At 38.8% G+C, this 26,708-nt stretch overlaps 2 protein-coding genes across 2 annotated transcripts; one reads left to right on the top strand and one right to left on the bottom strand.

Moving 5' to 3' along the window:
* Positions 1-16,666: 16,666 nt before the first annotated feature.
* Positions 16,667-21,711, bottom strand: LOC148910127 (uncharacterized). Its single transcript, XM_089032663.1, has 4 exons — positions 21,458-21,711; positions 20,301-20,334; positions 19,634-19,719; positions 16,667-18,965 (listed from the first exon to the last, which is right to left on the bottom strand). The coding sequence occupies exons 1-4, from the start codon at positions 21,458-21,460 to the stop codon at positions 18,558-18,560; spliced, it is 531 nt and encodes a 176-aa protein (XP_088888789.1). The 5' UTR covers positions 21,461-21,711; the 3' UTR covers positions 16,667-18,557.
* Positions 21,712-21,946: 235 nt separating this feature from the next.
* On the top strand, positions 21,947-26,139 carry LOC116303618 (uncharacterized). Its single transcript, XM_031713192.2, has 5 exons — positions 21,947-22,227; positions 22,493-22,718; positions 23,367-23,907; positions 24,371-24,579; positions 25,444-26,139. Exons 1-5 carry the CDS (start codon positions 22,193-22,195, stop codon positions 25,864-25,866), a joined length of 1,434 nt encoding a protein of 477 aa, XP_031569052.2. The 5' UTR covers positions 21,947-22,192; the 3' UTR covers positions 25,867-26,139.
* The last annotated feature ends 569 nt before the right edge of the window (positions 26,140-26,708 follow it).

Raw genomic sequence — 26,708 nt, 5'->3', positions numbered from 1 at the left:
TTTCGGACTGCCGGCTATTTAGCATTTTGAGTTATGTGACCGGCTGCGGACATTTAGACACTCCGCAAAATATAATAGTTACTAAAGTATTATTTGCATCGGCGTTTTACAATATTCGAGATTTTAAAGAGATCGAAGTTATTAGTATAGAGTGAAAAACTCGTGAACTAAAACTGAATAAGAGACTTCTAATAAGGACTGTGTTTAATAATATACTACTTCATGGGCTTTTTGCAATCGCCATAAGTTTAAGGAATAAGTTTAATGACAAGCCTAACCATGAAGATCACTTTAGTCTCTCGTAGATTTATTGGACTGTTGTGGGATTGGCTATTTGCTGAGTTAGAGGTTGAATTGAGTTTGAGTTAGGATTGAGTTAACTAAAAAAATAAAAAAATAAAATATTTATATATTGATAAAAATACATAAACAAAAATAAACATGTATTCACCTAATATAAGCCGAACACTAAGGTCTTCAATTGTAAGTGCTTCAGTTCTAAAGCCGGTAGACTACGATATGTCAAAATACGGCTATCTTTATTGTAGCTGTACCTCACCTCCACTCTCTCTTTTCAATTCGAAACCGAAGACTAATTTATGTATCTGATTCACTGATAGCACTTGGAACCGGCTCTCAAGTGTTATATTATGATATAAACCAGCATCCTAATTTCATATCACGTAAAATAGACTGGAATTAATTTTAGCTTGTTTTGTTTTGTTTTGTTTTGTTTTTTTGTTTTTTTGTTTTTTTTTTAATGCTGGAAAAGTCATGGCAATATTCGTTTGAAATGATAGAGGACCTTCAACAGCTCGGGGCGTCACGCTACTGACCTATGGCATCACGCTAAACTCATACCGTACGTTCTGGTCGGGAATACGTATAACCCACTGTCACGAAAACATCATACGTCATGTTCAATTTAGATTTAGATAGGGGACGCCAACTAACGTTATGTCCACGTTCTAATCTATTCTATTCTATGTACATAGTATTGATGTGATAAAGATGCATGTATTTGCCACACAGTATTTTCAAAATAAAGACCGTTTAGTCAAGTATAAAGACTGAATTGTCGACAATCGATAACACCATTCCTCCTGAAAAAAAATTACTGTATGGAACGTTTGAAGAAAAAGAGATGAATACAGATGTTGAATAGGCAATCCAAAATATTAGCAAGTAAAGAAGAAGACATGATTCTGAAAATGTCGAACGGTTAAGTTGTCGTTGGCTGATCCACGAGCAAAAGAATTCCACCAGGTAAAGAGTGAGAAGGGCACTCCTATCAGCTGCTTGATGAATCGTTATGTTTTGTTATGGGGACGACAAATATATTACAGAATTTGAATTTTATACTCCTAACCAAAGAGAAAATATTAATTCAGCCAGAGTATCAATTTCATTTAGGGCAACATCTTTTAACCCACGGGGGGGGACTCCCTCATGAAAGGGGGCGCGGGGTCCATGTCATCCCTTTTAGGGTTTGAAATCAGGGTTTTGGTCCCGCTTAGGGTGATAAAGACGAGAATGCGCACCAACTGAATGTTGTGGTCCCTTTTAGGGTATAAGGTCTACAAAAAAGCAAGCGATTTGTATATGACGACGTCATCATGAATTTGTTAGAGCAGACGGCGTTTGATGCAAATAAAATCGAGAAACTAAACAAAAAAATGCGTTATTGATTGGTCCCTCTCAGGGGTGAAATTTCATCACTGCCACACCCATTATCCCAATATACAGGTCCCTTTTAGGGGTCATTTTCGGAATTTCCGACGAGGACCCCCGCCCCACTTTTATAAGGGAGTCATGTTTTCCCAATTCAGTCCCATAGAGGAAAATTTTTTAGTTTAAATATGGTTGTGCATGAGAAGACACATGAATATGGATACGACAAGAACAATGAATATTACTCTCAAGGGAATGACATGTGGTCTGAAATGGGAACAAATTACGTCCAAGTAATAGACTTTTTCGATTGTAACGTCAAAATGGGATGTCTTTTTTTGTTGTGGGGGGGGGGGGGGGGGGGTTGGTTTCGAAAATCAAAATTCTTGGTCTTGGATATGGTAAAGGTTTTGAAAAGCTTGGGGCAGAAACCTACCCAAAAAGGCCCAAATTAACCACTGGGCTCATGCTGATATTAAACGACAATGACAGAGTGATAAATATACTACATTCACGCCATGCGATAAATCAGTTAGTAACAGATAATTTTTTTCATAGCACATCATTATATGCTACCGTTTTCCTCTTTAGGCTCCCCTGGCTTATTTGATAAGCCCCCCTACCCCCTCCCTTTGAAGCCCCTCCCTTTTTTACGACTAAAGAAACACAATTCTTATTACACTGACAAAAACCTTCATAGGATAATTTATTTAGGATCATTCGCCATATCATAATCATAATAACTTCCAAACTTGAGATCTCATCGGCAATAACATTCTTATCTTATTGGAAAGTTTGGATTCCATTTTTGAACCCCATTTAATTCCCAATGTTGGTTTTTAATCTTCAAACATCCCCATTATATTTTCAGTTGAGAAAAAATGCTGTTCCCTTCCTAAATAGCTGCAGAGGATTAAAAAAATAGTTTTTAAAAGTACTTGAAATATTCCAACATTGGGTTATGGTTTTCCCACTTTTCTCCCACTATTTAGAAATATTCCGATTGTTTTCGAAATTTGGATTCAATTTTTCCTGTCTCTCATCAAAAAGCCATTCAGGGATCGCGGATCAGACCATTATGGAGTGGTATAGGGCTTGAGAATTTGGCCAAGACAAACAAGCATTAGGGATCACTGTCTCGCCATTTATATCATGCATTTGCGCGCCACCATAAGCAAAGAGTTGGTAGGAGTTTACCTGTTTCTCTGGCTTAGCGGTCCCTGACATTGATGCTTTACGATATAAAACCAACCTGCGACAATGCAAAAGGAATCAAACATAAATACTTTTTTCAATTAATGTCTTCCGGCCGAGACTGAAGAATAGTTCGATAAAGAGGGTCTATATAGGGTTGAGCCCACCCCGTTTACATGTGGATTTCAATGATTAGTGATTATCAACATCTAAGTGGTAGCTATTTAGGCCCCCAAAACATTTGGATAAGAAAAGGAAGAATTCGAAAAGGCTAGGGTGCTAGCAGCAGCTGCATAAAGATGTGTTATAAATATGGGAAATTCATGGGCCCTCTTGCTGATTGAAGAACTTCACCATATTTTTGTTGTTTGTTTGTTTGTTTCTCTGAACTTTCGAAATGCGATGTTTCTTTTTATGTCTAAATTGGGAGACATCAATTAAGTAAGCGCTCAGAAAAACAGGGTTTTTCGCAACTTGCAACCCATCAATGTTGGCGGCGCGCGCCAGAAATTTTGGACATCTCTCGAGCTGAAATCCTGATTATGCGCTAAGGCTGTAATCGTGGTTTGACTTAATCGTTTGACTTGAATGAACACGGTAACTTTGCCTAATTAAAGTTCTAAATTACCATGCATGTGCGGTGAAACTGGGAAAAAGTTACCGATATAAAATTAATTTACACTGGTGAGACTTTTCCACTGGGAGAAAAAAGTGAATAAAATTGGAAAGGGAAGCCTGGAAATGTGGCACACAGAGCTTTGAGAGGGGGGGGGGGGGGGGGGGTGGAGGGTATCCAGAAGAATATTAGTTACTTCCATTTGAAAAATATAAAAAAGACAATGAAAAAAAACCAGTAAAAAGGGCATTTCATGTTCAGGGCTATAAACTAGGCTTTAGGATTCGCCTTGATCATGAGTAAAGGAATCCCTTTAGATGTTTCCAAAATTTGGATTTATTGAACTGGGCATTAAGACTTCAAGCAGAACAAAATAAATCTTAATACCCAGTCCACATTAAATTTAAACTTTCTGTTCTTGTTGAGGAGTTGGGGAACGATCGTTATTTATGGGGGGGGGGGGGGGGGGGAGGGGGAGGGGGAGGGGGGGAGGGAGGATGTTTATTTTTTTGTGGGGGAACACTTGTTTTTAAGAACTACGAAAGGGAGGATCGCTCAAAACTTGGAGGAATTAACCTATATAAGGGGGGGGGGGGGGGGGCAGTCACAAAAATAATATACTGTTTTAAGGCAGGTGATCAGCTAAAATTATTCATTGTGTCTATCAAAGTGCAGCCAGCCCTTTTCTCGTCCAAGCTTGCTTTTATGAAATCCGCACGAGCGTAAAATTCCTTTTTTTTTTTTGTAAAAAAATTAATGAATTGCTCTCTGTTTCATTACACGATTGTCTAATAACCTATGGAATAGTATTATGTGAAAATATTTGTAAACAGTTATGTACAATGAATACGCAAATCATGGTTCAAGTCGATCGCAAAATGTGGTGTGCAATCGAAAACCATAGTTTGCGTCATCGCAATCTGTGGTGTTTGAAGTCAAGCCTATAGCCCATGGGCTGGAACTCACAGTATGCGTCAACGCAAAATGTGTTTCAAGACGATCGCAAAATGTGGTGTGCAATCGAAACCCATAGTTTGCGTTGATCGCAAAACATGGTCATATCTAGGGTTGGCCATATATTGCGTCAACGCAAACTGTGGTTCAATTTTCAACACCACAGTTTGCGACAAATTCTCGTCGCAAAATGTGGCATTCAAGCATAAGTCACATTTCGCGATGATTCAAACTATGACAATACACAATCACCACATTTCGCGATAGCGCAATATATGACTTTTTAAGGAATTGTTAGGAAAAGTTAAGTCACATGGGGTTGTAACTGTTACTGAAAGCTTTGCCTCTGACCATATATTAAAACTGCATGTTTCTGACAAGTCCTACGCATGTCAACGGAGCACCTGAAACAGTGCTCACGTGTTCCATTTTGTAACTGAATCATAGCCGTGATCGGGCTTGCTAACAACTGAGTAATGTGGCAGTACCTAGGGTCCTTCCCAAAAAAAAAAGATCTTTGTTCCCTTAACATTTTTGTTCCCTTTAAATGACTTGTTCCCCAAAATCAGTGTTTCTCATTCTGTTCCGAAGATTACTGACAAGAATGTATTGTCGTTGTTCCTCAAGTCTTACTTGTTGCATGAAAATACTCTGACAATATTTTGTTTTCCCTGAAAATAAAGGCACCTGTTTCCTTGTTCCCAAAATACCTGTGGGAGGGGCTCAACTAGGGGGTTCAAGGGCAAATTGAGACCCTCAAGCAAGAGGCATTTACGACATATTTATGATAGTGCAAAGCACTTAATTGAAACCATTATTGTTTTGTGATCACCTAAGTGAATATAGAAAAGGGACTATTTACATTCCTCTTGATCTCAACATTTGTCCCCAATACAATGCATGTGCTCAAAAAATTTACGGATTCAAACTTTAACCCATTTATTCACAAATTTTCACAAATTAAGAAAACAAAAAAAAACAAAAACAAAAAAAAAAGCACGAAATTCTGGATCGTTTTCAGAAATGTCCATATCATATATAAATCATATATAGATTGAAATATAAGCAAAGTATTACAGTTTGTAAATACAAGCATTTTGAATCATGGAATAACCATAAAATACAGCAACGCAGACGGGGACGACAACAAAGACGGCAGTAGAATTGTACGGCCGCCAGTGCTAGCCATTGTTTAAGGGAGACTGATTTCTTTGGAATGAATTAATTAGAAGGCTGTCCTGGTTTCTCTAGGTGGTGTTTCAGATTTAATCCCATCGATTAAAGCCGCTAAATGCGAGTCTATTGTTATTTCTATACCTATTGTTCTGAGTTTTAATCCATGTGATATATGGTGTCAACTTGTTTTTTGAGCAGGAGAAAACTTAAACATATAAAAAGTTTGAAACTGCAACAAAGCAAAAAAGTAAATAACTTTTTAGAATAATTTTTTGACAGTTCTGAAGTTAAGACAGAGAATATCATATATTTTAGAGAAAACACAAAACAATTCGGTAGAGGGAACATTATTTCAAAACATGGCGTAGATTTGTAGATTTGATCATGTGAAAATTTTAAGCTTTTCAGAAATGTTTTTTCTTTCTATATAATTTTTAATTTTTCTGCAAATTTTAAAACTCAAATAATGTTGAGCTTGCCTTTGTTCACTAGTAACTTAAGTGAACAAAATACAGCTCAAAACAAATAGCTGCAATTGTATGCTCTAAGTTTCCTTACTAATTTCTTTAATGTAAATGAATGTTTCAAAACTGCAATATATTTTAGTATGATATATGATTCCCACTATTCAATAAAAAATTAGATTAAACAATTTTTGTCTATATAACATCAGTTATTGACAGTTATGGAAATATTATTTTGGCATGAGGTAGCAAAAGTTAAACCTGTGAGTGTTGAAGATTTTACAGTTGATAAATAATTATTAGAAAGACATCAGTCAAAAATGCTTCATCAAACCCTTTGCTTTTCTACCCTTGTCCCGAGGCTTTCTTCTGTCTTCTTTACAAGCAAAAATCTTGACACTAAGGTGTGAAGTTAAATGATATGTACGGAATAAACAGTGCAAAAAGGCAAATGGAACCCTCCTGGGACAGGGTTTTCTTTTCGTGCATGGGTAAGATTCAATGGAAAGAATACAATTTAAATATTTAAATATCTTTTTTTGGTGCCTTGATGATATGATAATAAATAGAGAAGAGAGTGTGGAAATAAATTATATTTTGAAAATTGTCCACCATCAATGATCAGATATATTAGCTTACTAATAAACTTCAGTAGACTCGGTAAGATGATAAATCTGATGATGGCCCAAGATAAGTTTCATCTACCTCTAGACTCTTACATTAAGATAGTCCACTATTGCACACTACTCAATGGTGTAAAATATTCCATCAAAACACTTTTAAGAAAAAAGTTCTGGGCAATGACCAGGAATAATGAAATGAACATGGAACATGTCGGATTCTTTCAATAAGATTAGTTCCTTAAACAGTTATATTTTTTATTGAAAGAGTGGTTATAAATATTGATAACAAAAACTGAAAGAAACTGAAGCTTTGAAGTACTAAACACTGCACATTAGTTTCCTTACCTCATGCGTATCACTTTGTACTACAAAATAATTTTCAATACCTTTATTTTGCTCTTTTCATAGTTCAAACTAGTGTTCACTAATAATATCATTATTAGTGCATTATTTACTGCATGTCAGCATATAAAGAAACGTATTAAAAACAGCTTAAATTTACAACACACTATGAGGCTTACTGCCTCATCTATCAAGTACTACTTTTTCGTGGGACTCTATCAGCTCACTAGATACACTGTGCTGACGAGGCCCAATACAGGCCGAAACAGCTGTCCAAGGTTTCTAGTTGAGCTGGTTCATTTTTTACATGCCTTAAAATTGTGAAAGGCTTTATGGCACTCTTAATTTACCTATTACACATGTTTTTACATGATATCTGAGCCCATCCCACGCAGCTCACTGCATCATCTATGTTTTTAAGTGTCATTAATTGTTTTTTTCAGTAATAAAATAGTGAAGTTTGAAAATGAACCGTATCAAGTAAATGAATAAAAATATTTTCTCAGTCATCGTCTTTTAACATTGGATCACGTATCTCTTACTGTAAAGCAAGTGCCTCAGTTATACTTTTGAACTATTTCCTTTTTTCAATGTTAGAAGATTGGAAATCATATTAGGGAAATTAGGTTGTATCACCTGTACATAGCCGTGTGTTGCCAGAGGGTTCGCCGTACAGGGAATCCAAGCAAATAACTTGAATGGGTCTGGCTATATATTACTATGGAGAGGTGATTTTTAAAAACCACCGTAAAAACCAAATGACATGAAAAAATAAAACATTTCAAACTTCAATATTTATAATAATTTTTGTATATCACGGTTATTTGCTTGGGTTTCCTGTGGTTGGTTGCCAGAAATTTTAAATCCGATCTCTTTACAAACAAGAAAGATGACTATCAAATAAAGCAATAACTAGTAGTATCCATGTGCGCTTAAAAAGTGCCTTTCATTCTTGAAAGAAATAGTTTGGTGTTTTGTAACCGTCACTAAGGTATGATATAGTTATTATTATCATGATTTCTATTTATTTGAACTATGAAGTTCTTGCCTACTTCAAATGTTACCTGGCAAAACATATCGGGGGGAAAAAAGCAACAAATAAAAGAGATAATTCTGATAAACACATATTTCTATACATTATATATAGAATGATATGGAAGACTTAAATTATTAAAAAACTATTATTGAAAATGTGTTGTTCTTGTGAGAAGCATATACATACAACAATCCCTTCTGGAATCGAACCAGAGCTCTTAGAAAAATCTAAGTGCGACAATCAAGGATTTGTGGCGTATGCATAGCTTGTAAGTAGTGTACAAGTGTCGTTTGCAAATGAGTAGATTTTTTATCCCACAATATGCTGCATTTAGACAACAGGTTAGGTCTGAGTCAGCCTTCATAAATTACTTCAGCTCACATGAATTACATTAGCCTAAGGAATTATGTATCATCATTCTCAGACCAACCTGCACATCTAGAAAAAAAATTTTTGTTTGATTTTGTCTTGGTGTTATGACCACTTTACTGTGGTGGAGGAGGTAAACGTTCAGCTGGGCTTAAATGAGCTGAGCACGTTGTCAGTTCACCATGCTGCAGCATTACAGCTCGAATTGTCACAAAAACATCTGGGTCAGCTCTTGCATACACCTGTGACAGAGTCAAAAGACACTATTTTGGACAGTAATTATTTAGTCATAAATCTATATTTTTAATTAGGAATGCCTCGTGTACACATAGGAATGTAATTCTTTAGTTAACTGTTTGCGTGGAAAATGCGTAAGCAAGAAATAATTTCCGTACGTAATTACATTACAGTGAGTCATGCCTAGGTTTGGCGCTTGCTTACGTAAGTTCGTGTTTGGGACATCCTGTTTGCGCCTAGGGCGTGCAACATTGCATAGGATGTGTAAGGTCTTAAGAATGCAGGTTTTTCCATAAAAGTAGGCCCAAACTAAGCTTAAATCAGTGTAGTAAAAGTTCTTGAAGACGTTGCACATATCAAGACAAGGAATTCTCTACGATGTAAAGAGATATCCTGTAATCTCGTTCCCGTTTTTTTTTCATGTATTGTAAAGTTGTGTGAATTTTTCAATAAATTCTTTTGTCAAAACCACTTGCAATCTGATTCATAGCTGAGCGCCTTGCCGCCGGTTACATTTTTGGTGTCAGAAGTGGGATTGCAAGAAAGTTGACATTAGTAGTTACTGATTATTTACCAACGGGAACGAGACTGAAATCATGGCAGAAGAAGCTGTGGCTGCACTCACAGAGCAATTGGCTGCACTCAAGGCACAGCTGGATGGCATGCAGGCTGAAGGAGGACCCCCTGCCCAACCTGTTCCTGCACCAGTGGTAAAAGTGACAGTGCCAAGGGAGAAGAAGCTGAGGAAGTATGCTGGTGGCAGAGACGACAAAGTGCTTGAAGACTGGATAGCGGATGCACAGAGGTCTGTGGCTGCCCAGAAGTTAACTGGTCAAGAGGCGGTGGATTTCCTGTACCATAGCTTAGAAGGTGCGGCTCGAGATGAAGTTCGACTAAGGCCTGTGGATGACTGGACAGACCCGGAGGGTTTCTTCAGGATTCTGAGAGACGTCTTCGGAGAGAAGCTCACCAAGACCCAGCTTCTCCAGAGGTTTTTCGCCAGAAAACAAGGTGACAGGGAGCCCATCCAGGACTTTGCCCATGCCCTGATGTCAATGGCGGAGCACATAACCAGAGTACACGTAGGAGCTCTGGAAAACAAGGACCAGAACCTCAGAGACACATTCGTTGAGAACTTGCGTGACAACCTGTTGCGCAGGGATCTCAAGCGCTATATCAGAGAACATCCCGAGAAGACCTTCAACGAGGTGAGGCAAGAGGCCTATCGTAGCTCGGAAGACACAGATAGAGGAACACATCGCCATGCAGCGGCCAAGGAGGTGTTGGTGGAGAGCAACCAAGTAAATGCCATCCAAGAGCTTGCAGCAGGACAGAAGGCCCTGGTGGAGAGGCTCATGCAGCAACAAAAATTGCTGGATGAGCAGCAGAAGCTGCTAACCCAACTTACCATGAAGTTAGCAAGCCCATCACCACCACGAAGTCCCCCACGTGGTCCGAGGAGATGTTACAACTGCCACGAGCTTGGACATCTTCGGCCGAACTGCCCAAAGCCCCTGAAAGACAAGGCACCAGCAGCACCACAGAAGGAGTCAAACTCCAGCTCTCCACGGCAGTGAGCCACGCCGTGGAGAGGAACTGTAGTGGCTCTAACTCTCTTTTTCAGAACGAAAAGTTTGTCGGGACAAGTCCCACAGTGGTGGCGAGGATTGGCGGAGTACCTGTGAAAAGCTTAGTGGATACGGGCTCCATGGTTACCCTCATCACCGAGTCGTTCTACAGGGAAAAGCTACAGCCAACCCTAAGAGACCTACACCCTGAAACAAGATTACTGCAGCTGCGAGGAGCTAACGGTTTGGACATCCCTTACATTGGATATATCGTCGCTACAGTAGAGATCGGAGGAGTGGTGGTCCCTGGGTGCGGCATCTTCATCACGAAGGACACAGCAGCCACTACAGTAATGCAGAGGAGGGTACCTGGCCTACTGGGAACCAACGTTCTTGGGCAGGTGCCCCAATACCAACAGATCCTGCAAGATGAAGAGAAGAAGAGTAAACGTAAAACTGGGTTCGTGAAAGTAGCCGGCTCAGACAAAGTCTGGGTCCCTGCTTTCACAGAATCTGATATCTTGGTCACAGGCCCATCATGGGGCACTGATGCTGTGATCGAACCCCTTGGTGTACCAGTAGAAGGAAACCTCACCGTGGCCAGTACTCTCGTGGATACTACCAAGACGTGTTACTATGTCAGAGTTGCCAACCAGACGGCAAAGGACATATGGCTAAAGCCGAGGACGCGGATTGGAATTGTGCGAGAGGGAGAGATGGTCAAGAGAGGAGAGCAGTTGGAGTTCCTACACGAGAATAACATGGTGACAGTGTGCTGTAACCTTAGTGCTGACCCTCAGATGCCACCCCAACGGGAAGCTGTGGGCAAAGTACGTTGGCAAAGGATACAGACACCCCCTCACGGGATTACCCTGGAACATTTCCCCGGGACGGAACTTCAGAGGGAGAAAGCTCTCCAGATGTTCGAAAGAAATGAAGAGGTGTTTGCTTCATGTAAGGAGGACCTTGGCTGTACAAAGACAACATATCATCGCATCTACACAGACGATGATGTGCCTGTCACAGAGCGTTACAGAAGGATTCCTCCAAACCAATACCAGGAGGTGCAACAGCATCTACAAGACTTGCTAGAAAAAGGAGTGATATGTCCAAGTGAGAGTAACTATGCCTCCCCAATAGTGCTTGTACGAAAGAAGTCTGGAGCCTTGAGGATGTGCGTCGACTACCGGAAGCTGAACCAGAAAACCAAGCGTGATCAGTACCCCCTACCAAGGATAGAGGAATCACTGGAGGCACTGCGTGGCGCAAAGTACTTTTCCACCATAGATCTGGCATCAGCCTACAATCAAGTTGAAGTCCATCCTGATGATCAGCACAAGACTGCGTTCACAACGCCCATGGGTTTGTTTCAGTACACTCGGATGCCGTTTGGACTACAGAATGCCCCAGCGACCTTCCAAAGGTTGATGCAAGGAGTCTTCCGAGAGGACATACTTCGCACCCTGATGGTCTACCTGGACGACATCATAGTCTTCTCATCCACCATTGAAGAACATCTTGAGCGGTTGGAAACGGTATTCAGTAAGCTGAAGCATCATGGATTAAAGGTTGAACCAACCAAGTGTCAACTCTTCAGAGATCGGGTGTCCTACCTGGGGCACGTGGTCTCTGCTGACGGTGTCGAGACAGACCCTGAAAAGACAAAGGCAGTTAACGAGTGGCCAGTCCCCCAGACAGTGCGCGATCTGCGATCATTCCTTGGTTTCGCGTCTTACTACAGAAGATTTGTCCCCAAGTTCGCTCAAGTGGCAGGTCCGCTGCACAAGTTAGTTGCTGAGCTCGGGAGCGGAGGAAGTAACAAGACCACCCGGAAGCAGATTGGCGTACTGTGGACAGAAGAGTGCCAAAAGAGCTTCAACAAGTTAAAGAATCTACTAACCTCAGCACCAGTGCTGGCCTACCCGGACTACACCAAGCCCTTCATCCTAGAGACGGATGCGTCCAACGAAGGATTGGGAGCCGTGCTGTCCCAAGAACAGGACGGAAGAGTCAAAGTGATCGCTTATGCCAGCCGAGGCCTGAGAGGTGGAGAGCGAAACATGGAGAACTACTCATCGAGGAAGCTGGAACTACTAGCCTTGAAGTGGGCTGTATGTGAGAAGTTCAGGGAGTACCTGCTGGGATCGAAGTTTGTCGTCTACACAGACAACAACCCGCTGACATACCTACAGTCAAAGAGTAAGCTGAAAGCTGTGGAGCAGAGGTGGGCTGCAGAGTTAGCAAACTTCAACTTCACCATCAAGTACCGCCCTGGACGTCACAACCAGAATGCAGATGCTCTAAGTCGCATCAACCGAGATGAAGAACCAACCACAGTTGAAGTAAGAAGTACACTAGCCTATTCTACCAATACTACAGACCTACCAGAAGAGGTACGTCAACATTTGATGGTATCAGCAGCGTTCATAAGCAACACAGAGACAAGTGCGCTGGAGGAGCAAGCAACCTCATTCCCAACCACACCTCTCACAGAGATCCAACGACTACAGCAGGAGGACCCATGTATCAGTCGTCTCCTCCACTACCGAAACCTTGGACGTCGGCCAAGTAAAAGGCAAAGCCAACAAGAGACAAGGGATACAAGGAAGTTGCTTAGTCACTGGAACAGGATTGAGGAAAGCCATGGAGTTCTCTACCGCCGTACAGGAGTCGGACAAGGAAGAGAGCTGCGGTTACTGCTACTCCCCACATCAATGAAATCACAAGTACTGAAGGGTGCGCACGATCAATGTGGACACCAAGGACAAGACAGGACAGAACAGCTCTTGAGGAAAAGATGTTGGTGGCCCGGTATGCAAGGAGATGTGAAGCAATGGATCTCAAATTGTGAAAGATGTGTCATTGCCAAAGGATCCTACCTTCCAGTCAAGACGCCGATGGGCAGCCTACTAGCTACTAGGCCATTGGAAGTGCTAGCGATGGATTTTACCTTGCTTGAGCCTGCAACAGATGGAAGAGAAAATGTCCTCGTGTTAACAGATGTGTTCACAAAGTTTACAATTGCTGTACCTACCCGTGATCAGAAAGCTACAACCGTAGTCAAGACCCTGATTAAAGAATGGTTCCTTGTGTATGGAATCCCCCAAAGAATACACTCTGACCAAGGCAAGTCATTTGAGGCAGAACTAGTCAAGGAGTTGTGTGCAGTGTATGGAATTAAGAAGTCAAGGACAACCCCCTATCATCCTCAAGGAAATGGGCAGTGCGAAAGATTCAACCGTACACTACATGAGCTTCTAAGAACTCTACCAGCAGAAAAGAAAAGAAGGTGGCCTGAACACCTGAAAGAGTTATGTTACGCCTATAATGCTACGCCACATGCAACGACTGGATACTCACCCTTTTACCTGATGTTTGGTCGAGATGCCAAGCTACCTTTGGACATTCTACTTCCTGATGATGACAGACAAGTGACAGTAGACAACCAGCAATGGATTACCAAGCACCAGACTCGTCTACGAGAAGCTTACACCACTGTGACACAAAACTTGAAGGAAGCTGCTACCGTCAGAAAGAAGATCCATGACCAGAAGGGCAGAGCACTGGCCGAACCACTACAAGTTGGAGAGCGAGTACTCCTTCGCAACCGTAAAGTCAGAGGAAGAAACAAGATTCAAGATAAATGGGACAACCAAGTGTACAAAATCGTCGAACGAAGAGACAACAATACATATGTCGTTGAAAGAGCTGATGGACATGGAGGAGATAAAGTTGTTAGTCAAGGAGAAATGCAAGTGTGTCCAAGACCAATGCTGGAGATACGAGGACGACACAGGCAAGCTGACAGGTCTAGACAAACATGTACTGCATCGCCAGAATCATCAGATGAAGAAGAAGACATTGGGAAATGACAATCGCCTTTCAACCAATGACAGAACCAGCTGAACCTGATGATGATGATGATAGTGATGATGCGTCTGAGGAAGAACTGGCTGCACCTGTACTCCGACGTTCCACAAGGACAACGGCAGGCCAACACAGCAACCTCTATAATCTTCCAAGATCCGCACTTCAGCACTGACGAGTCCACCTGCGTATCATTGTTCCTGAATTTGCTCGAGGACGAAGCAAACAAAAAGGAGGGGCAAGTGTGACAGAGTCAAAAGACACTATTTTGGACAGTAATTATTTAGTCATAAATCTATATTTTTAATTAGGAATGCCTCGTGTACACATAGGAATGTAATTCTTTAGTTAACTGTTTGCGTGGAAAATGCGTAAGCAAGAAATAATTTCCGTACGTAATTACATTACAGTGAGTCATGCCTAGGTTTGGCGCTTGCTTACGTAAGTTCGTGTTTGGGACATCCTGTTTGCGCCTAGGGCGTGCAACATTGCATAGGATGTGTAAGGTCTTAAGAATGCAGGTTTTTCCATAAAAGTAGGCCCAAACTAAGCTTAAATCAGTGTAGTAAAAGTTCTTGAAGACGTTGCACATATCAAGACAAGGAATTCTCTACGATGTAAAGAGATATCCTGTAATCTCGTTCCCGTTTTTTTTTCATGTATTGTAAAGTTGTGTGAATTTTTCAATAAATTCTTTTGTCAAAACCACTTGCAATCTGATTCATAGCTGAGCGCCTTGCCGCCGGTTACACACCACCAGCAGATGGAGCATTGAAATAGGACAACAATATATCGTATCTCTTATTTACACTAGTGTAGTGATAAAAGGGGAGGTTTGGGTCAAATTTTTTGTGAAGTCTAACATGAACTTTTGAACGGCCTCATGAAATGCTTTCTCATCAAATTAATTTTGTATCCCAAGAAACAATAAAACGGTTGTTGTTGTGAGGGATATAACATATTTCCAGTATCCAGTCTCATCATGGTATGAAAAAGGACTATTGCATTTCTCATCACACCTTCAGATTCCAATGATACATACCCTGTCATTGTTTCTGCACTACTATTGTGCTCCCCCTGTCAAAAGAAACATACCTGTCGATGTCCATAGTTGAGAAATCATGGTTGTTTCTAAACTAGGGCATTCAATATCATGATTGTACCTTGATCTCACATCTTCTGATAGGCCCCTCCTTGTGCTAATTAGCCACATTTAGAGTAAGTACAAACCTCCCCTCATAAGCATGGTTATTTCTTTCCAGTCAGTTGGCTATTGTTATTGATAAGACTTTCTCAACATCCTGCTGCTCATCCTGTTTCCTTTTTCCCATGTTAGGCCTGTACATGGATCATGCATACATTGGACAAGGTCTCTTAGGTTGAAATCAGGCACAGCACCATTTCTAACACTGATGGCTATTCCTCTAAGAACATGGTTATGGTCTTCCTTTTTATGTCGTGGTTCCTCATTATCCTCAACTTGCTCAGGGACATACAGATGTTCTCTTAAATTAATTCCTTGTAGGGTGTATGTCTTAATCTTATTGTGTTAAGAATACATGGCCATCAAATATTTCAGCAAGTCTGCTTTTGTCTCAGTTTTATCAGTTTTACCTAAAAAAAACCAATGAAGTATCAAAGTGCCTTTCACTCCTTATGATATAAGGAGTGAGGTACCTCAAAACATCAGGAGTGAGGTACCTCAAAACATCAGGAGTGAGGTACATTTGGGAATGAATGAAATAAAAACATCTTTTTTCCAGTTTAGCAACACAAAAGTACGCCCTTTCTTTCATAGTCAGAGATTTGTCATACATTAAGATTGATAGTCAGATGAAAATTAACAAAATATTAGCTTACCAGCACCAGCTACCTGAGGATAAGGGTTATAATATCGTTGGTACTTGGTTCTTTGTAGAGAAACAAGTGCATCTTGAAAAGATAGCCAATTTGCTGCCAAAGTGTTTTCAAGAAAGTGGATGTCTTCTATGAGAAGGGCTCCACCTCAATGTATACAATAGATATTATCTTTTAAAACTATACTTTTGTTTACAACATAAAATTTATCCTACTTACCAATGTGCAGGGGTTTTAAATACAATTCAATCTGGTGTACTGGCAATTTTTTTGGCCTCTGATGTTGCATCCATGATAATGTGTATTATGTTCACGGGCCTATTTGTCCCTTGTGTCCATATCAAGTTGAATTCACCAGTCACAAATCCTGATAATTACAAAGTACAAACAAAAGGTATTAACAGCTGATATCTGCATTTTTAGATATAACTAATATGATAAAATGACTACATACCAACAGCTATCATCCCAAATGGCTTTCATTTCATTTTCAACTCTTTGCAGTTCTCACTCAGGGCTCAGCAATGTTGACTTTTGCCTGACAAGTAGAAAAAAAATGAGACCCTAAGCATGAACACCATTTATCAGGAGAAGTAGTGATATGCAACAAACCTTCAAAGGATCTCGCTGAAGTGCTCCTGGTGCTTGACCTCTGGGACTAACAGCAAATATGTGTGTCGAAGTCTCTTGGGTTGGTTTAGATGTATTTTTATTCTGGAATCATGTTGTACATATCAACACATTCGGTTCGAGCCATGGCTTGCCTAGAAACTAATTTACATCATACAGATGTCCATATATGGGGTGCTATGACATCCCCCTCTTTGTGTTCAATTGTTCAATGTTTATCAACCTTATGGTTAATTGGTGTTGATCAATATATGTAAATGTTCAATGTCAACTTATATAGACAGGTTATATGCTTTTTTTTTTGTATCAACTCTTTACAAACGTAGTCTAATAGGAGCTTTGATTGTACGCCCATATCTAGTGGTATAGCTTGCTGATTGATTGTTCTGCTCCTTTGGTTTATAATCACTTAAAGGTACATCTCGGCTTTTGGTAGCTTCAGTCATCTGTGGTCTTTCTTGTACCAATACCGCTGGTTTACCAAGTAGGTCTTGGGGATGATGTATGTCAAGTGCAGGTTGGGTTTCTTGGTAGTCCCTTCTTTCTGGTTCTTTAAGCTGGCTTGTTCTCGGTCTTAGATGTTCTCTGGTTCTCTAGTAGAGCTTACCATTCATCCCAACAACGACGTCCTTGGTTCGCTTATAGGGTTGGGTTTCCTTGTGATTTCACCCTTGTCCCACATTCTTTTGTGCGTATTGTACACATATACCAGCTCCTCGACAAGTAATGGTCTTGTGTCAGATTTACTTGCCTTTCTGTTATAGTACTCTGCTTGTTTCACTTGGGAGAGTCTGATTGCTTCCTTGTGGTGACCATTGTCTGGATGTGAGGATTGCAGGACATGGTTGCTGCTTGGAATAAGCAGTCGGGGCTTACATCCATACAAAAACTCACAGGGTGATGGTATAGTGCTTGTTCGGGGTGTGATTTTGTAGATCCAGAGTGCTGTGTAAGGGCACTTCTTTTCATTTAGGGCCTTCTTCCATAAGGATTTGCATGCTCCTATAGCTCTGTCTGCGACGCTGTTTGCTTGGTGATGGTAGGGTGAGCTGAATGTTAACTTGATCCCATTGTTTTCACATTACTCACGAAACTCTTTGCTAATGTACTGCGTACCAAAGTCAGCATGGATGTGTGATGGTAATCCATATTCTGTTAACACATGCTGGAAGTGGCTACATAATTTATGGTATTGGCTGTAATATTAGCAATTTGACTTACGACAGGAAATCTTGAGTAATAGTCTACAATCATTAGATACTTTGAACCGCTGAATTCAAAGATATCAGTTCCTAACTTTTCCCATGGTCTAGAAGGAAGATCTTGTTGCAATATGAGAAGACAGGATAACTGCACTGAGGTGGTACTTGATTAAGGAAGACTGAACAACTGCACTGAGGTGATATTTGATTAAGGAGGTCAGGATAACTGCACTGAGGTGGTACTTGATTAAGAAATACTGAACAACTGCACTGAGTTGGTACTTGATTAAGGAGGTGAGAACAACTGCACTGAGGTGGTATTTGATTAAGGAGGCCAGAATAACTGCACTGAGGTGGTAAGAGGAATGGATAACTATGGGGATACCGCTGCACTGTGAAGATCTTGTGACTTGTGGGGAGACTGCTGCACCCTGAAGATCTTGTGACTTGTGGGGATACTGCTGCACCGTGAATATCTTGTGAATTGTGGGGATACGGCTGCACTGTGATGATCTTGTGACTTGTGGGGATACCGCTGCACTGTGATGATCTTGTGACTTGTGGGGATACCGCTCCACCGTGAATATCTTGTGACTTGTGGGGATACTGCTGCAATGTGATGATCTTGTGACTTGTGGGGATACCGCTGCACCGTGATGATTTCACCTATTTGTGTCATATCTGATGTCTTTTTTTTTTGGCAAATGAAATATTATCATCAGGGTGTTTTTGCCACAGATAAACCTCTTTTTTAAAACAGGTCATTGACATTATTCATACTTGGTTTTTTCAGATAGTTGTAAGTGAGGTCACACCACATGGTGAAATAATGGGACTCTTCTGCATCCAATGGTACCCAACCATGTTTATCCATTCGACACATGACATCTTCCTTGTTTCTGTCTGATGATTCCAACCATTTTTCGAGAGACACATTCCATTCAAAAAATGTGCATCTTTTCCTATTTTTAACTCTGTGAGCTGTTTTCCAGTTTGTTTGCTTATCAAATTCTTCAGGATAACCCATTAGCACATGGTAATCCCCAGATGGGTATCTTCTAGCAGGCCTTTCCTGAAGATACCTTTTCACTTCTGTATTCAAGCCAACAAAACATGAACTTTGGATCTGTTCAGGGTACATTTCTTCAAGGGTTTCAATCTAAGAGACGAAGAGAAAAAGTTAGCAAAGGAATTAACTTCCAAACATGATGATTGGCAAACAGACTGTTGAGTTCAATTTTCACCTGGTCTAAAAATGGACTCATTAAAGTCTTAGATCTTTGCTCTCAAGCAAATCTTATTATTGACAATAACATATTTAATCTAATATACTGATATCTCAAACGGAAAACAAGCAAGCACAAATGCATATTTACTTAACTGTATCAGTGTAGCAATTATTAAGATATCATGGGAAAAAACTATTTGTCTTTTTGAAAGACATTCCCATCAAAGTATATAATAGTTCAATTCTTAAAAACAAAGATTTTGGATTTTGACATTTGAGTTGTCTAAATTCATCACATTTTCAATTTCATCACAAGGAATTTAGTTTTTGACAGACACGAAACTGTAATGTGTTATGCATATAATATGCATCTCAAATTGAAGGTACTTATGAAAAAATCAAAAAGCATTTTATGGACAACATTATTGACAATTACTGTATAACTTCTGAATAAAGCAAATGAAATTTAACACTGACATTGTGTGGCAAAATAAAAATAAATAAATAAATAAAATTTAAAAAAAGAAGAAAAGAAAAGAAAAACATTCTTCAAAACGTTTGTCCCATGATACCTTAAGAAATGACGAGGCTTCACTTACTTCTTCTGTTGCTTCCTGAGGAGGTTTCAAAAGATTCAGCAGAAGATAATCTGTTTCTTCTTCATTTCTGGCAACTGATGATATGGCTGGAAGGGTAATAGAATAGCAATGATTCAGAATTGGAAAAAGTAATGTATATTACTGTTCTTAAAATGTAAACAAAACTAAGGTAAACAAATCAACTAAGAGCTATTACAGTGTACTGCTAAATGGATTTTAAAGTTGAGTTGCAATTAACACAACATATAAAGACAATAAAAAGACATGAGAAGCTCCTATATATTTCAATTGTAATTATAATACGCATTATTAATACCTGTGGCAATGACATTTTCTGAATCTAGATTTACTGGAAAGAGTGGTGGTAAGCTCTGATAGTTATAAAGATATCATCATCCTCATCACATGAATTAGCATTGCTCTTATCATTTTCACTTTTTTTTATAAAATTATTTTCACCATTTTTCTTCCAATCTTATGTAGGTATTCAAAATTCAATCTCAAAATCAAGCTTGTGATGAAACCCCATTTTCAGGTTCATTTTTGGAATTAGCATTTAATTCTGCATCAAATAGCTTGATGTCACCTTGAGGTACTGGGATACATTTACATGTATGACCACTATATAGACAGAGAGGTGGATATTACACTTTATCTTTTGACTTACCACTAGTAGATGTGTCTAAAAAATTCTCCTCTTCCTATTAGTAAAAAAACAATTCACAATTCAATCAAAATATGCATTAAAATTGCAATGTTTGTATAATAGATGACACAACTATTGTGCATGTCAGGTACATTCGTGATCATTGAATGGAACTGTAAAAAAGAAGTATTGCTTTGAATCTTATAGTTTTTTGTGTTCTCTGAAATTCTTAAGATTCCAATGGCTACATTCTCAAGCTCGAATGCTTAGAGTGGAATGATTTCCATATCATCTACTTCAAGTCATGCTTCTTCCTTCTGCAAGTTGTGAGACAAGAATATATTTCGACTCGACTGAATAATTATTGTCAGTTCAAATTGTCGGTTCATAAATTGAAATGATATATTTACGACGGTAAGATAAAAAATTCCATTATGATTGCTTTGCATCTTATTCTAAGTTTAATGAGGTAGAAGTTGATGAATTATCTGAAATTCCTTTACTTATTCTTATATCTGATAACAAAATATTAAAAGCTTCATTTTTTTACGTATTTGTCTTTAGAGCAAAAACATTTCATATAGCTTCAGAATGGGCTTCTAAATAATGAAAAATTAGCTCAAAGTTTGAAGTTAGTATGTTTACCAATATTACAAGACATAAATTCTTAGACTATTCTTCCTTTAACAGTACTGATCTTCGGTTACTAAATATACTTCTTTCAAACAATAGCTGATTTAGAGAATGAGCAGGTTATCAAAATTACATACGAGCGTTTTATAACGTTCAAAATCCTTGGAATCTTTTAAACCATTGTTCCTCTATTGTCATTGCTTCGTTCGTAGAAGACATGCTTAATTCTGAGACAAAGCGGCGAGGTGTTCAAAGTTAAAACGATCCCAAGTCTTTATAACATAAGATTTCTTTCTTTAGTAAGTTTTAACACTTCGACCGAATTCAGACATATAAGTTTTAGTTAAAGCCTCTTTCCAAATCTATTAAGAATTACTCGAAATTTATAAAACAACGAGAGGTGAGTTAACAACATTTAATTTTTGGATGGTCAGCTTCAGCTGAAACGGCTAACATTACAAGCTGATTATTATCCGTTCTAACGCTAAATGAAAATTCATTTATATGTTCCTATATTTATAAACAAAATTTTAATGTATACTAACCATGGTATTGTCTTCAAGAGTAAGACAAAAAGAATTCTTGATGAAACGCTTGAGGACACAATAGTGAATACTGTACGCACTCAACTGGAAGATAAAAACGTGGTCAACGTGGTCTCAACTATGTCTCCCCTTCCCCCAAGGGAGGATATTCAATGAGTTGGTTTCACCATGCATTCTGATTGGTAGATAAAAGCACGTCTTCTATTGGCTAAGAGGTATTAGGTCAGTTCTGCCATGGAAGTCCGTTTCGCCACGCTACATTCGGAATATGAATCGGAAGATATTCGTACCATTGCAAAAGTATAAAATATGACAAATAAAGATATTGTTTTACTATATGCAATATTTTTTCATATGAGATTTTATCTTTTAAGATAAAAGTTAAATTCGCTAAAGAGGAGTTTTTTTTGTTTTCAAGCTGTTTTCGTTTTTAAGCCCAGACTCCCTCGAACGAAGGGCAAGCGAATAGTCTGATACTAGTTCCACATGGACTGAGAAAAATCAAAGAGTTTTTGAATTTTTTCTCAGTTTTTCCACTCTTTTTCTTTGCTCTTTGTTTCGATCACAAGATCTTCTAATGTGTAATCAATCTTGAAAGGTCTTTGTGATAATTTTTTAAATGGGAGAACTTAATATCTGATCGTGGAAAAGAATATTAGTAATAACAGAATCTTCCTGAGCTGACCTTTGACATATTTACTAGACTTTGGACGTGATCAAACAGCTGAGAAAAAGATGTCGTCTGGAACAATATCATGGATTATTACAAGGTTGGTTTAAGATGTTAAGAACGTGTGTATACTGCTTCGTATGATACGACTCACTTTGTTATATTTAGTCTTTTTACTGTGATTTGCCACCAGATGCAAGTACAAGCAATTTAGTAGATCATTATTCATAATATATGTGCATTGGATTCAGGCTTTGGCCCAACTGTGTGCAATATGGCCACTGTGAAACCACTCTGTAGGTCCTTTATTGGAATTCCTATGTATATTAATTTTAATGTATACATATATATACTTTACATGACAGCATTGCTCAAATAACCATGTTCTTCTTGTTGGTCTGGTGGGTGGCACTCATCAAGCTAACCACTTCCATCTTGACATTGATCCTTGGTCCAGAATACAAGCAGTCGCTCTTCGGCAAACACTTAAGAAACACAGAGTTTACCTTGGATGCATATGCAACATTTGTTAATCATGGTTCATTTGGAACTGTTCCGAGGGTAGTTCAAGAAGCACAGCAGAGGCTAAAGGTATGTTATAAGATATAGTTTGTCAGAGAGGTGTGGAGAGTAGCAAGAGTTCATGCCTCAGTGGACGCCGGTTTGATTTTCAATTGAACAGCATATTTTAGTTGAGTTTCTTGTTTTGTTTTCTCCCTAATCATATCCTTTTTGTAATCACTACCAAATCCTGCAATCTGATTGGTCCAAAGGAGTGCGATTAATTCCCAAATCACATCCTTAGGAGTTCTTAATCGCATCCTAAAAAAGTTTTTTTTTCAAACAATAAAATAAAACAAAATAAAAAAATAAAAAAATTTTTTTTAGACGTTTTTTTTTGTTTCCATTTAGTTCTTCTACTACATTAAATTGATTATTCTGCACTCTTTATTGTGTCTTTTTCTTGTGTATGATTACAAAAAGGATATGATTAAGTGGTAATTGAACTTCATGTCGTGCAATTTTGGTCTGAAATCAAACTTGCAATTACAAATCGCAAATGACTGCATCATTAGTTACAATCTTAGAATTAATTGTATTCTTTTTAACGTCAGTAAGTTTTTTCATCTTTTCATGGTGTGTAATTTACCTTTTTATCATTACTGTTTGATTAAAAACACCGACACAGCTCACACTAGTTTTTAGCTAGTTATCTCTTATGTATTCTTTTTCTGTCAGGATGAAATTGAACAGTGTCCAGGTTCATGGTTTTTCTATAAAGCAAGACCAATGTGGAACAAGTCTATCACTGCAATTGCCAAGTTTGTAAATGCTGATCCCAAGAACCTAGTCTTTGTACTCAATGCAACTACAGGAGTAAACACAGTGCTGAAGTCCTTAGATCTACCTGAAGGGCAAGGGATTGTAGTAACAAATCAAACATATGGAGCAATTTACAAGACAGCGCAAGATGTCTGTCTGTCCAAGAAATGTAATCTGGTAGTACTTAATATCACATTTCAAACCTCGGATCTAGATGGCTCAGTAGAGTTCTATGCTGCAGATATTGTGGAACAATATCGTAAAGTACTTAAGGAAAACCCCAATATCAAGCTAGCAATTGTTGACTATATAACGAGTGCTAGTGCAATGAAAATGCCAGTCAGCAAGATAATTCAAGTGTGCCATGAGTTTGGTGTTATGGTGTTGGTTGATGGTGCGCATGCTCCTGGACAAGTACCTCTGGAACTAGAAAGCTTGAATGCAGATTTTTTTGTGGGTAAGTGTCTATAAGCCTTTTATAATTAATATGGTATTGGTGTAAGGAACATGCTAGGATGGTGCTACATGATACTGTGTATGATGATGATGACAGTCATAATGCTGTTAATTTTGATGCCAATATGATAATGCCTTTGTAGATGCATAATGCTGATGCTGCATTTGCTGATGTTTTTGATGCTTCTGATGATAATAATGCTTGTGATGATGATGATAACTGGTGATAATAATTATGATGTTTGTGATGAAGATGATGTGGTGATGATGATTATAATGATGATGTTGGTGATGATGATGAGAACCTGTGATGATGATGATGATGATTATAATGATATTGTTGGTGGTGATAATGTTGATGATGCTGGTGATGATGATGCTAACTGGTTATGCTGGAAATGACAATTATGATCATGATGATTCTGGTAATAATTATAATGTTCTTGATGATGATACTGTTACAGGTAACTTACATAAGTGGATGTTTACCCCAAGGGGGTCGGCCATTCTTTGGGTCCATCCAAAATACCAGGATACCATCAACCCCCTCGTTGTTTCCTGGAATCAAGACCTTGGTTTCCAAGACAAGTTCTTTATGCAAGGCACCCAAGACCAGACTTCATACTTAGTTATAGATTCTGCTTCGAAGTTTTATTATGAACTTGGAGGAATGGTATGAAAGATGACAACATATATTATCATTAACTTACAGCCATTCTCAATCACACATGCCCTCTAGCGATTTTTTCTGTCGTGACGAAGAAGGTTTTGATGGACGTCAATCACAAGGCGTTTCAATAACATGTAGGAAATCACAAAGCTATGAGGGCACATGCTTTTGGAATGTCATGGAAACGCTTTGATTGACGTCCACCAAAATCTACTTCTTCACTACAGAAACAATTGCTAGAGGGCGCGTGTGATTGAGAATGGCTGTAATTGAGATAATGAAAATAGGTTTTATAGAAGATATCTTGTTTGCACTTTTAGTAAGACAAAATTTGTGACTGACAGATTGTTTGTGACTTTCATAAAGTGAGCTATTATGCAAATACTGCTCTTTCCTTCAAGTCAATATTATTTTTGAACTACATACTTTACTAGCTGTAAAATGGGATATTTGCAGACAGAATCATGTGCTGCAACTAATAGAATCCCTCACAATTTATGTTTGCCATTCAATGAGCATCTCATGAAGCAATAAAACATTAAATAAGTAAAAAGTCCTAAAGCAATTTGGTAATGGTAGCAAGAAGATGCAAACAGGCTGTTGATGATGGCTAGTAAACACACAGGCTTTTAGTTTGTTCAACATGGCAAGATCAAGGGCAGATCCAGGGGGGAGCAAAGGGGGACTGAAGCCCCCCCCTTCAGCAGACAAAACCAATGCTTTTTTGTATTGTTTTCTGCTGTGCTGATGGAAGAAATTAGCCCCCCTAAACTCAATTAGCCCCCCCCTAAAATTTTGGATGGATCCGCCTTTGAAGATCTCTTGGTTATAACTTTTTAATTTTATTGTTTTATTTTTATCTTGCAGAATGCCATAACAGGATACAATAAGTGTCTTGCTTCTTGGGCTTCTTTGATGTTAGCCACTGAATGGAAGACTGAAGTTCTCCCTATCCCTGAATCCATGCGAGCTCCATTTATGGCAAGCATCCGCCTTCCTTTGGAGTTCACTGCAGCCTATGGAACAAGCTGCCAATCTGAGTTTATGATCAGAAGAGATCTCTTTCAACGTTACAGAGTGCTAACAGCTGTGTGCTGCATTCAGTCCTCCTTATGGTGCAGAATATCTGCTAACGTGTACAACACAAAAGAGGACTACATGAAGCTAGCTGATGCATTCAACAGGCTGAAACATGCACTTAACACAGGTTATAAACCAGATGTAAAGATAATTGGTAACTCTTTAGGGCCAAGTCCTGCTGAATCATTAACTTGTATTAACCAAGGATGACTGGTAATGCTCAAGTCCAAGACAGTACACCTCTCACTGGTGTCCAATGATGTAAAAAACACTATAACGTGTGCCTGAGTGTCTTAGGAATTCAATATAAAATAAGTATTATAATTTATTTCCATAAGTAGATAGGGTAATGTAGAAGATGGTGTGTGTTTTAAGGCAGCAAGGAGCTATGCCCAGGACTCAAGTACTCTATTTAAACTAGCATTGCTAAACTACGTGTAGATATGCCTGTATGGTATTGACTTAAATAAATAGATAAATGCCCATATGTGGAATTGGTTTTTACGGTGCGACTACACCAACCAAGGACCGTAGCAAGGACCATGTTATGAGAAAAGGACACCAAACATGCAAAAAAGTTCCTAAAAAAAAATCCGCAATTCTGTGAACTCCGAATTAAAAATTTCTAAACAAGCTTATTACAACAACGCTTTCTATGAAAATGAAAACAATTCAAAAGACTTGGAGTATCATCAATGAACTGACTTCACGTAAACAAACTAGTTCTCACATCAAAGAAATCAAATTGAATGACTTAACAATTACTGACTCCCAAAAACTCTCTGAAGAATTTAATAATCATTTCGCCAGCATTGGACCAAAACTTGCTGCGAAAATAGATTCAAACAATGCAAACAGTCGTTCTTATTTAGATTTTATTACGAGTCAATCACCAAGTGCTAGTTTTACATTGAAACCAACTTATGCCTCCACAGTCTTTCTCCTTTTGTCCAGGCTTTGTAATTCAAAAGCTACTAGTCTGGACAAAACATCTGCTAGCTTCTTCGTGAATGCCCTGATATAATAGCGGAGCCTTTATGCTTAATTTTCAA

This window comes from Actinia tenebrosa, unplaced genomic scaffold (assembly GCF_029948245.1).
Source record: "Actinia tenebrosa isolate PJP-AT-01 unplaced genomic scaffold, QUT_ActTen_1.0 PGA_scaffold1__47_contigs__length_23844297, whole genome shotgun sequence".
Classification (NCBI taxonomy): domain Eukaryota; kingdom Metazoa; phylum Cnidaria; class Anthozoa; order Actiniaria; family Actiniidae; genus Actinia; species Actinia tenebrosa.
Note: the sequence above shows the minus strand (reverse complement) of the source record. Positions and strands in the feature narration are given on the sequence as shown.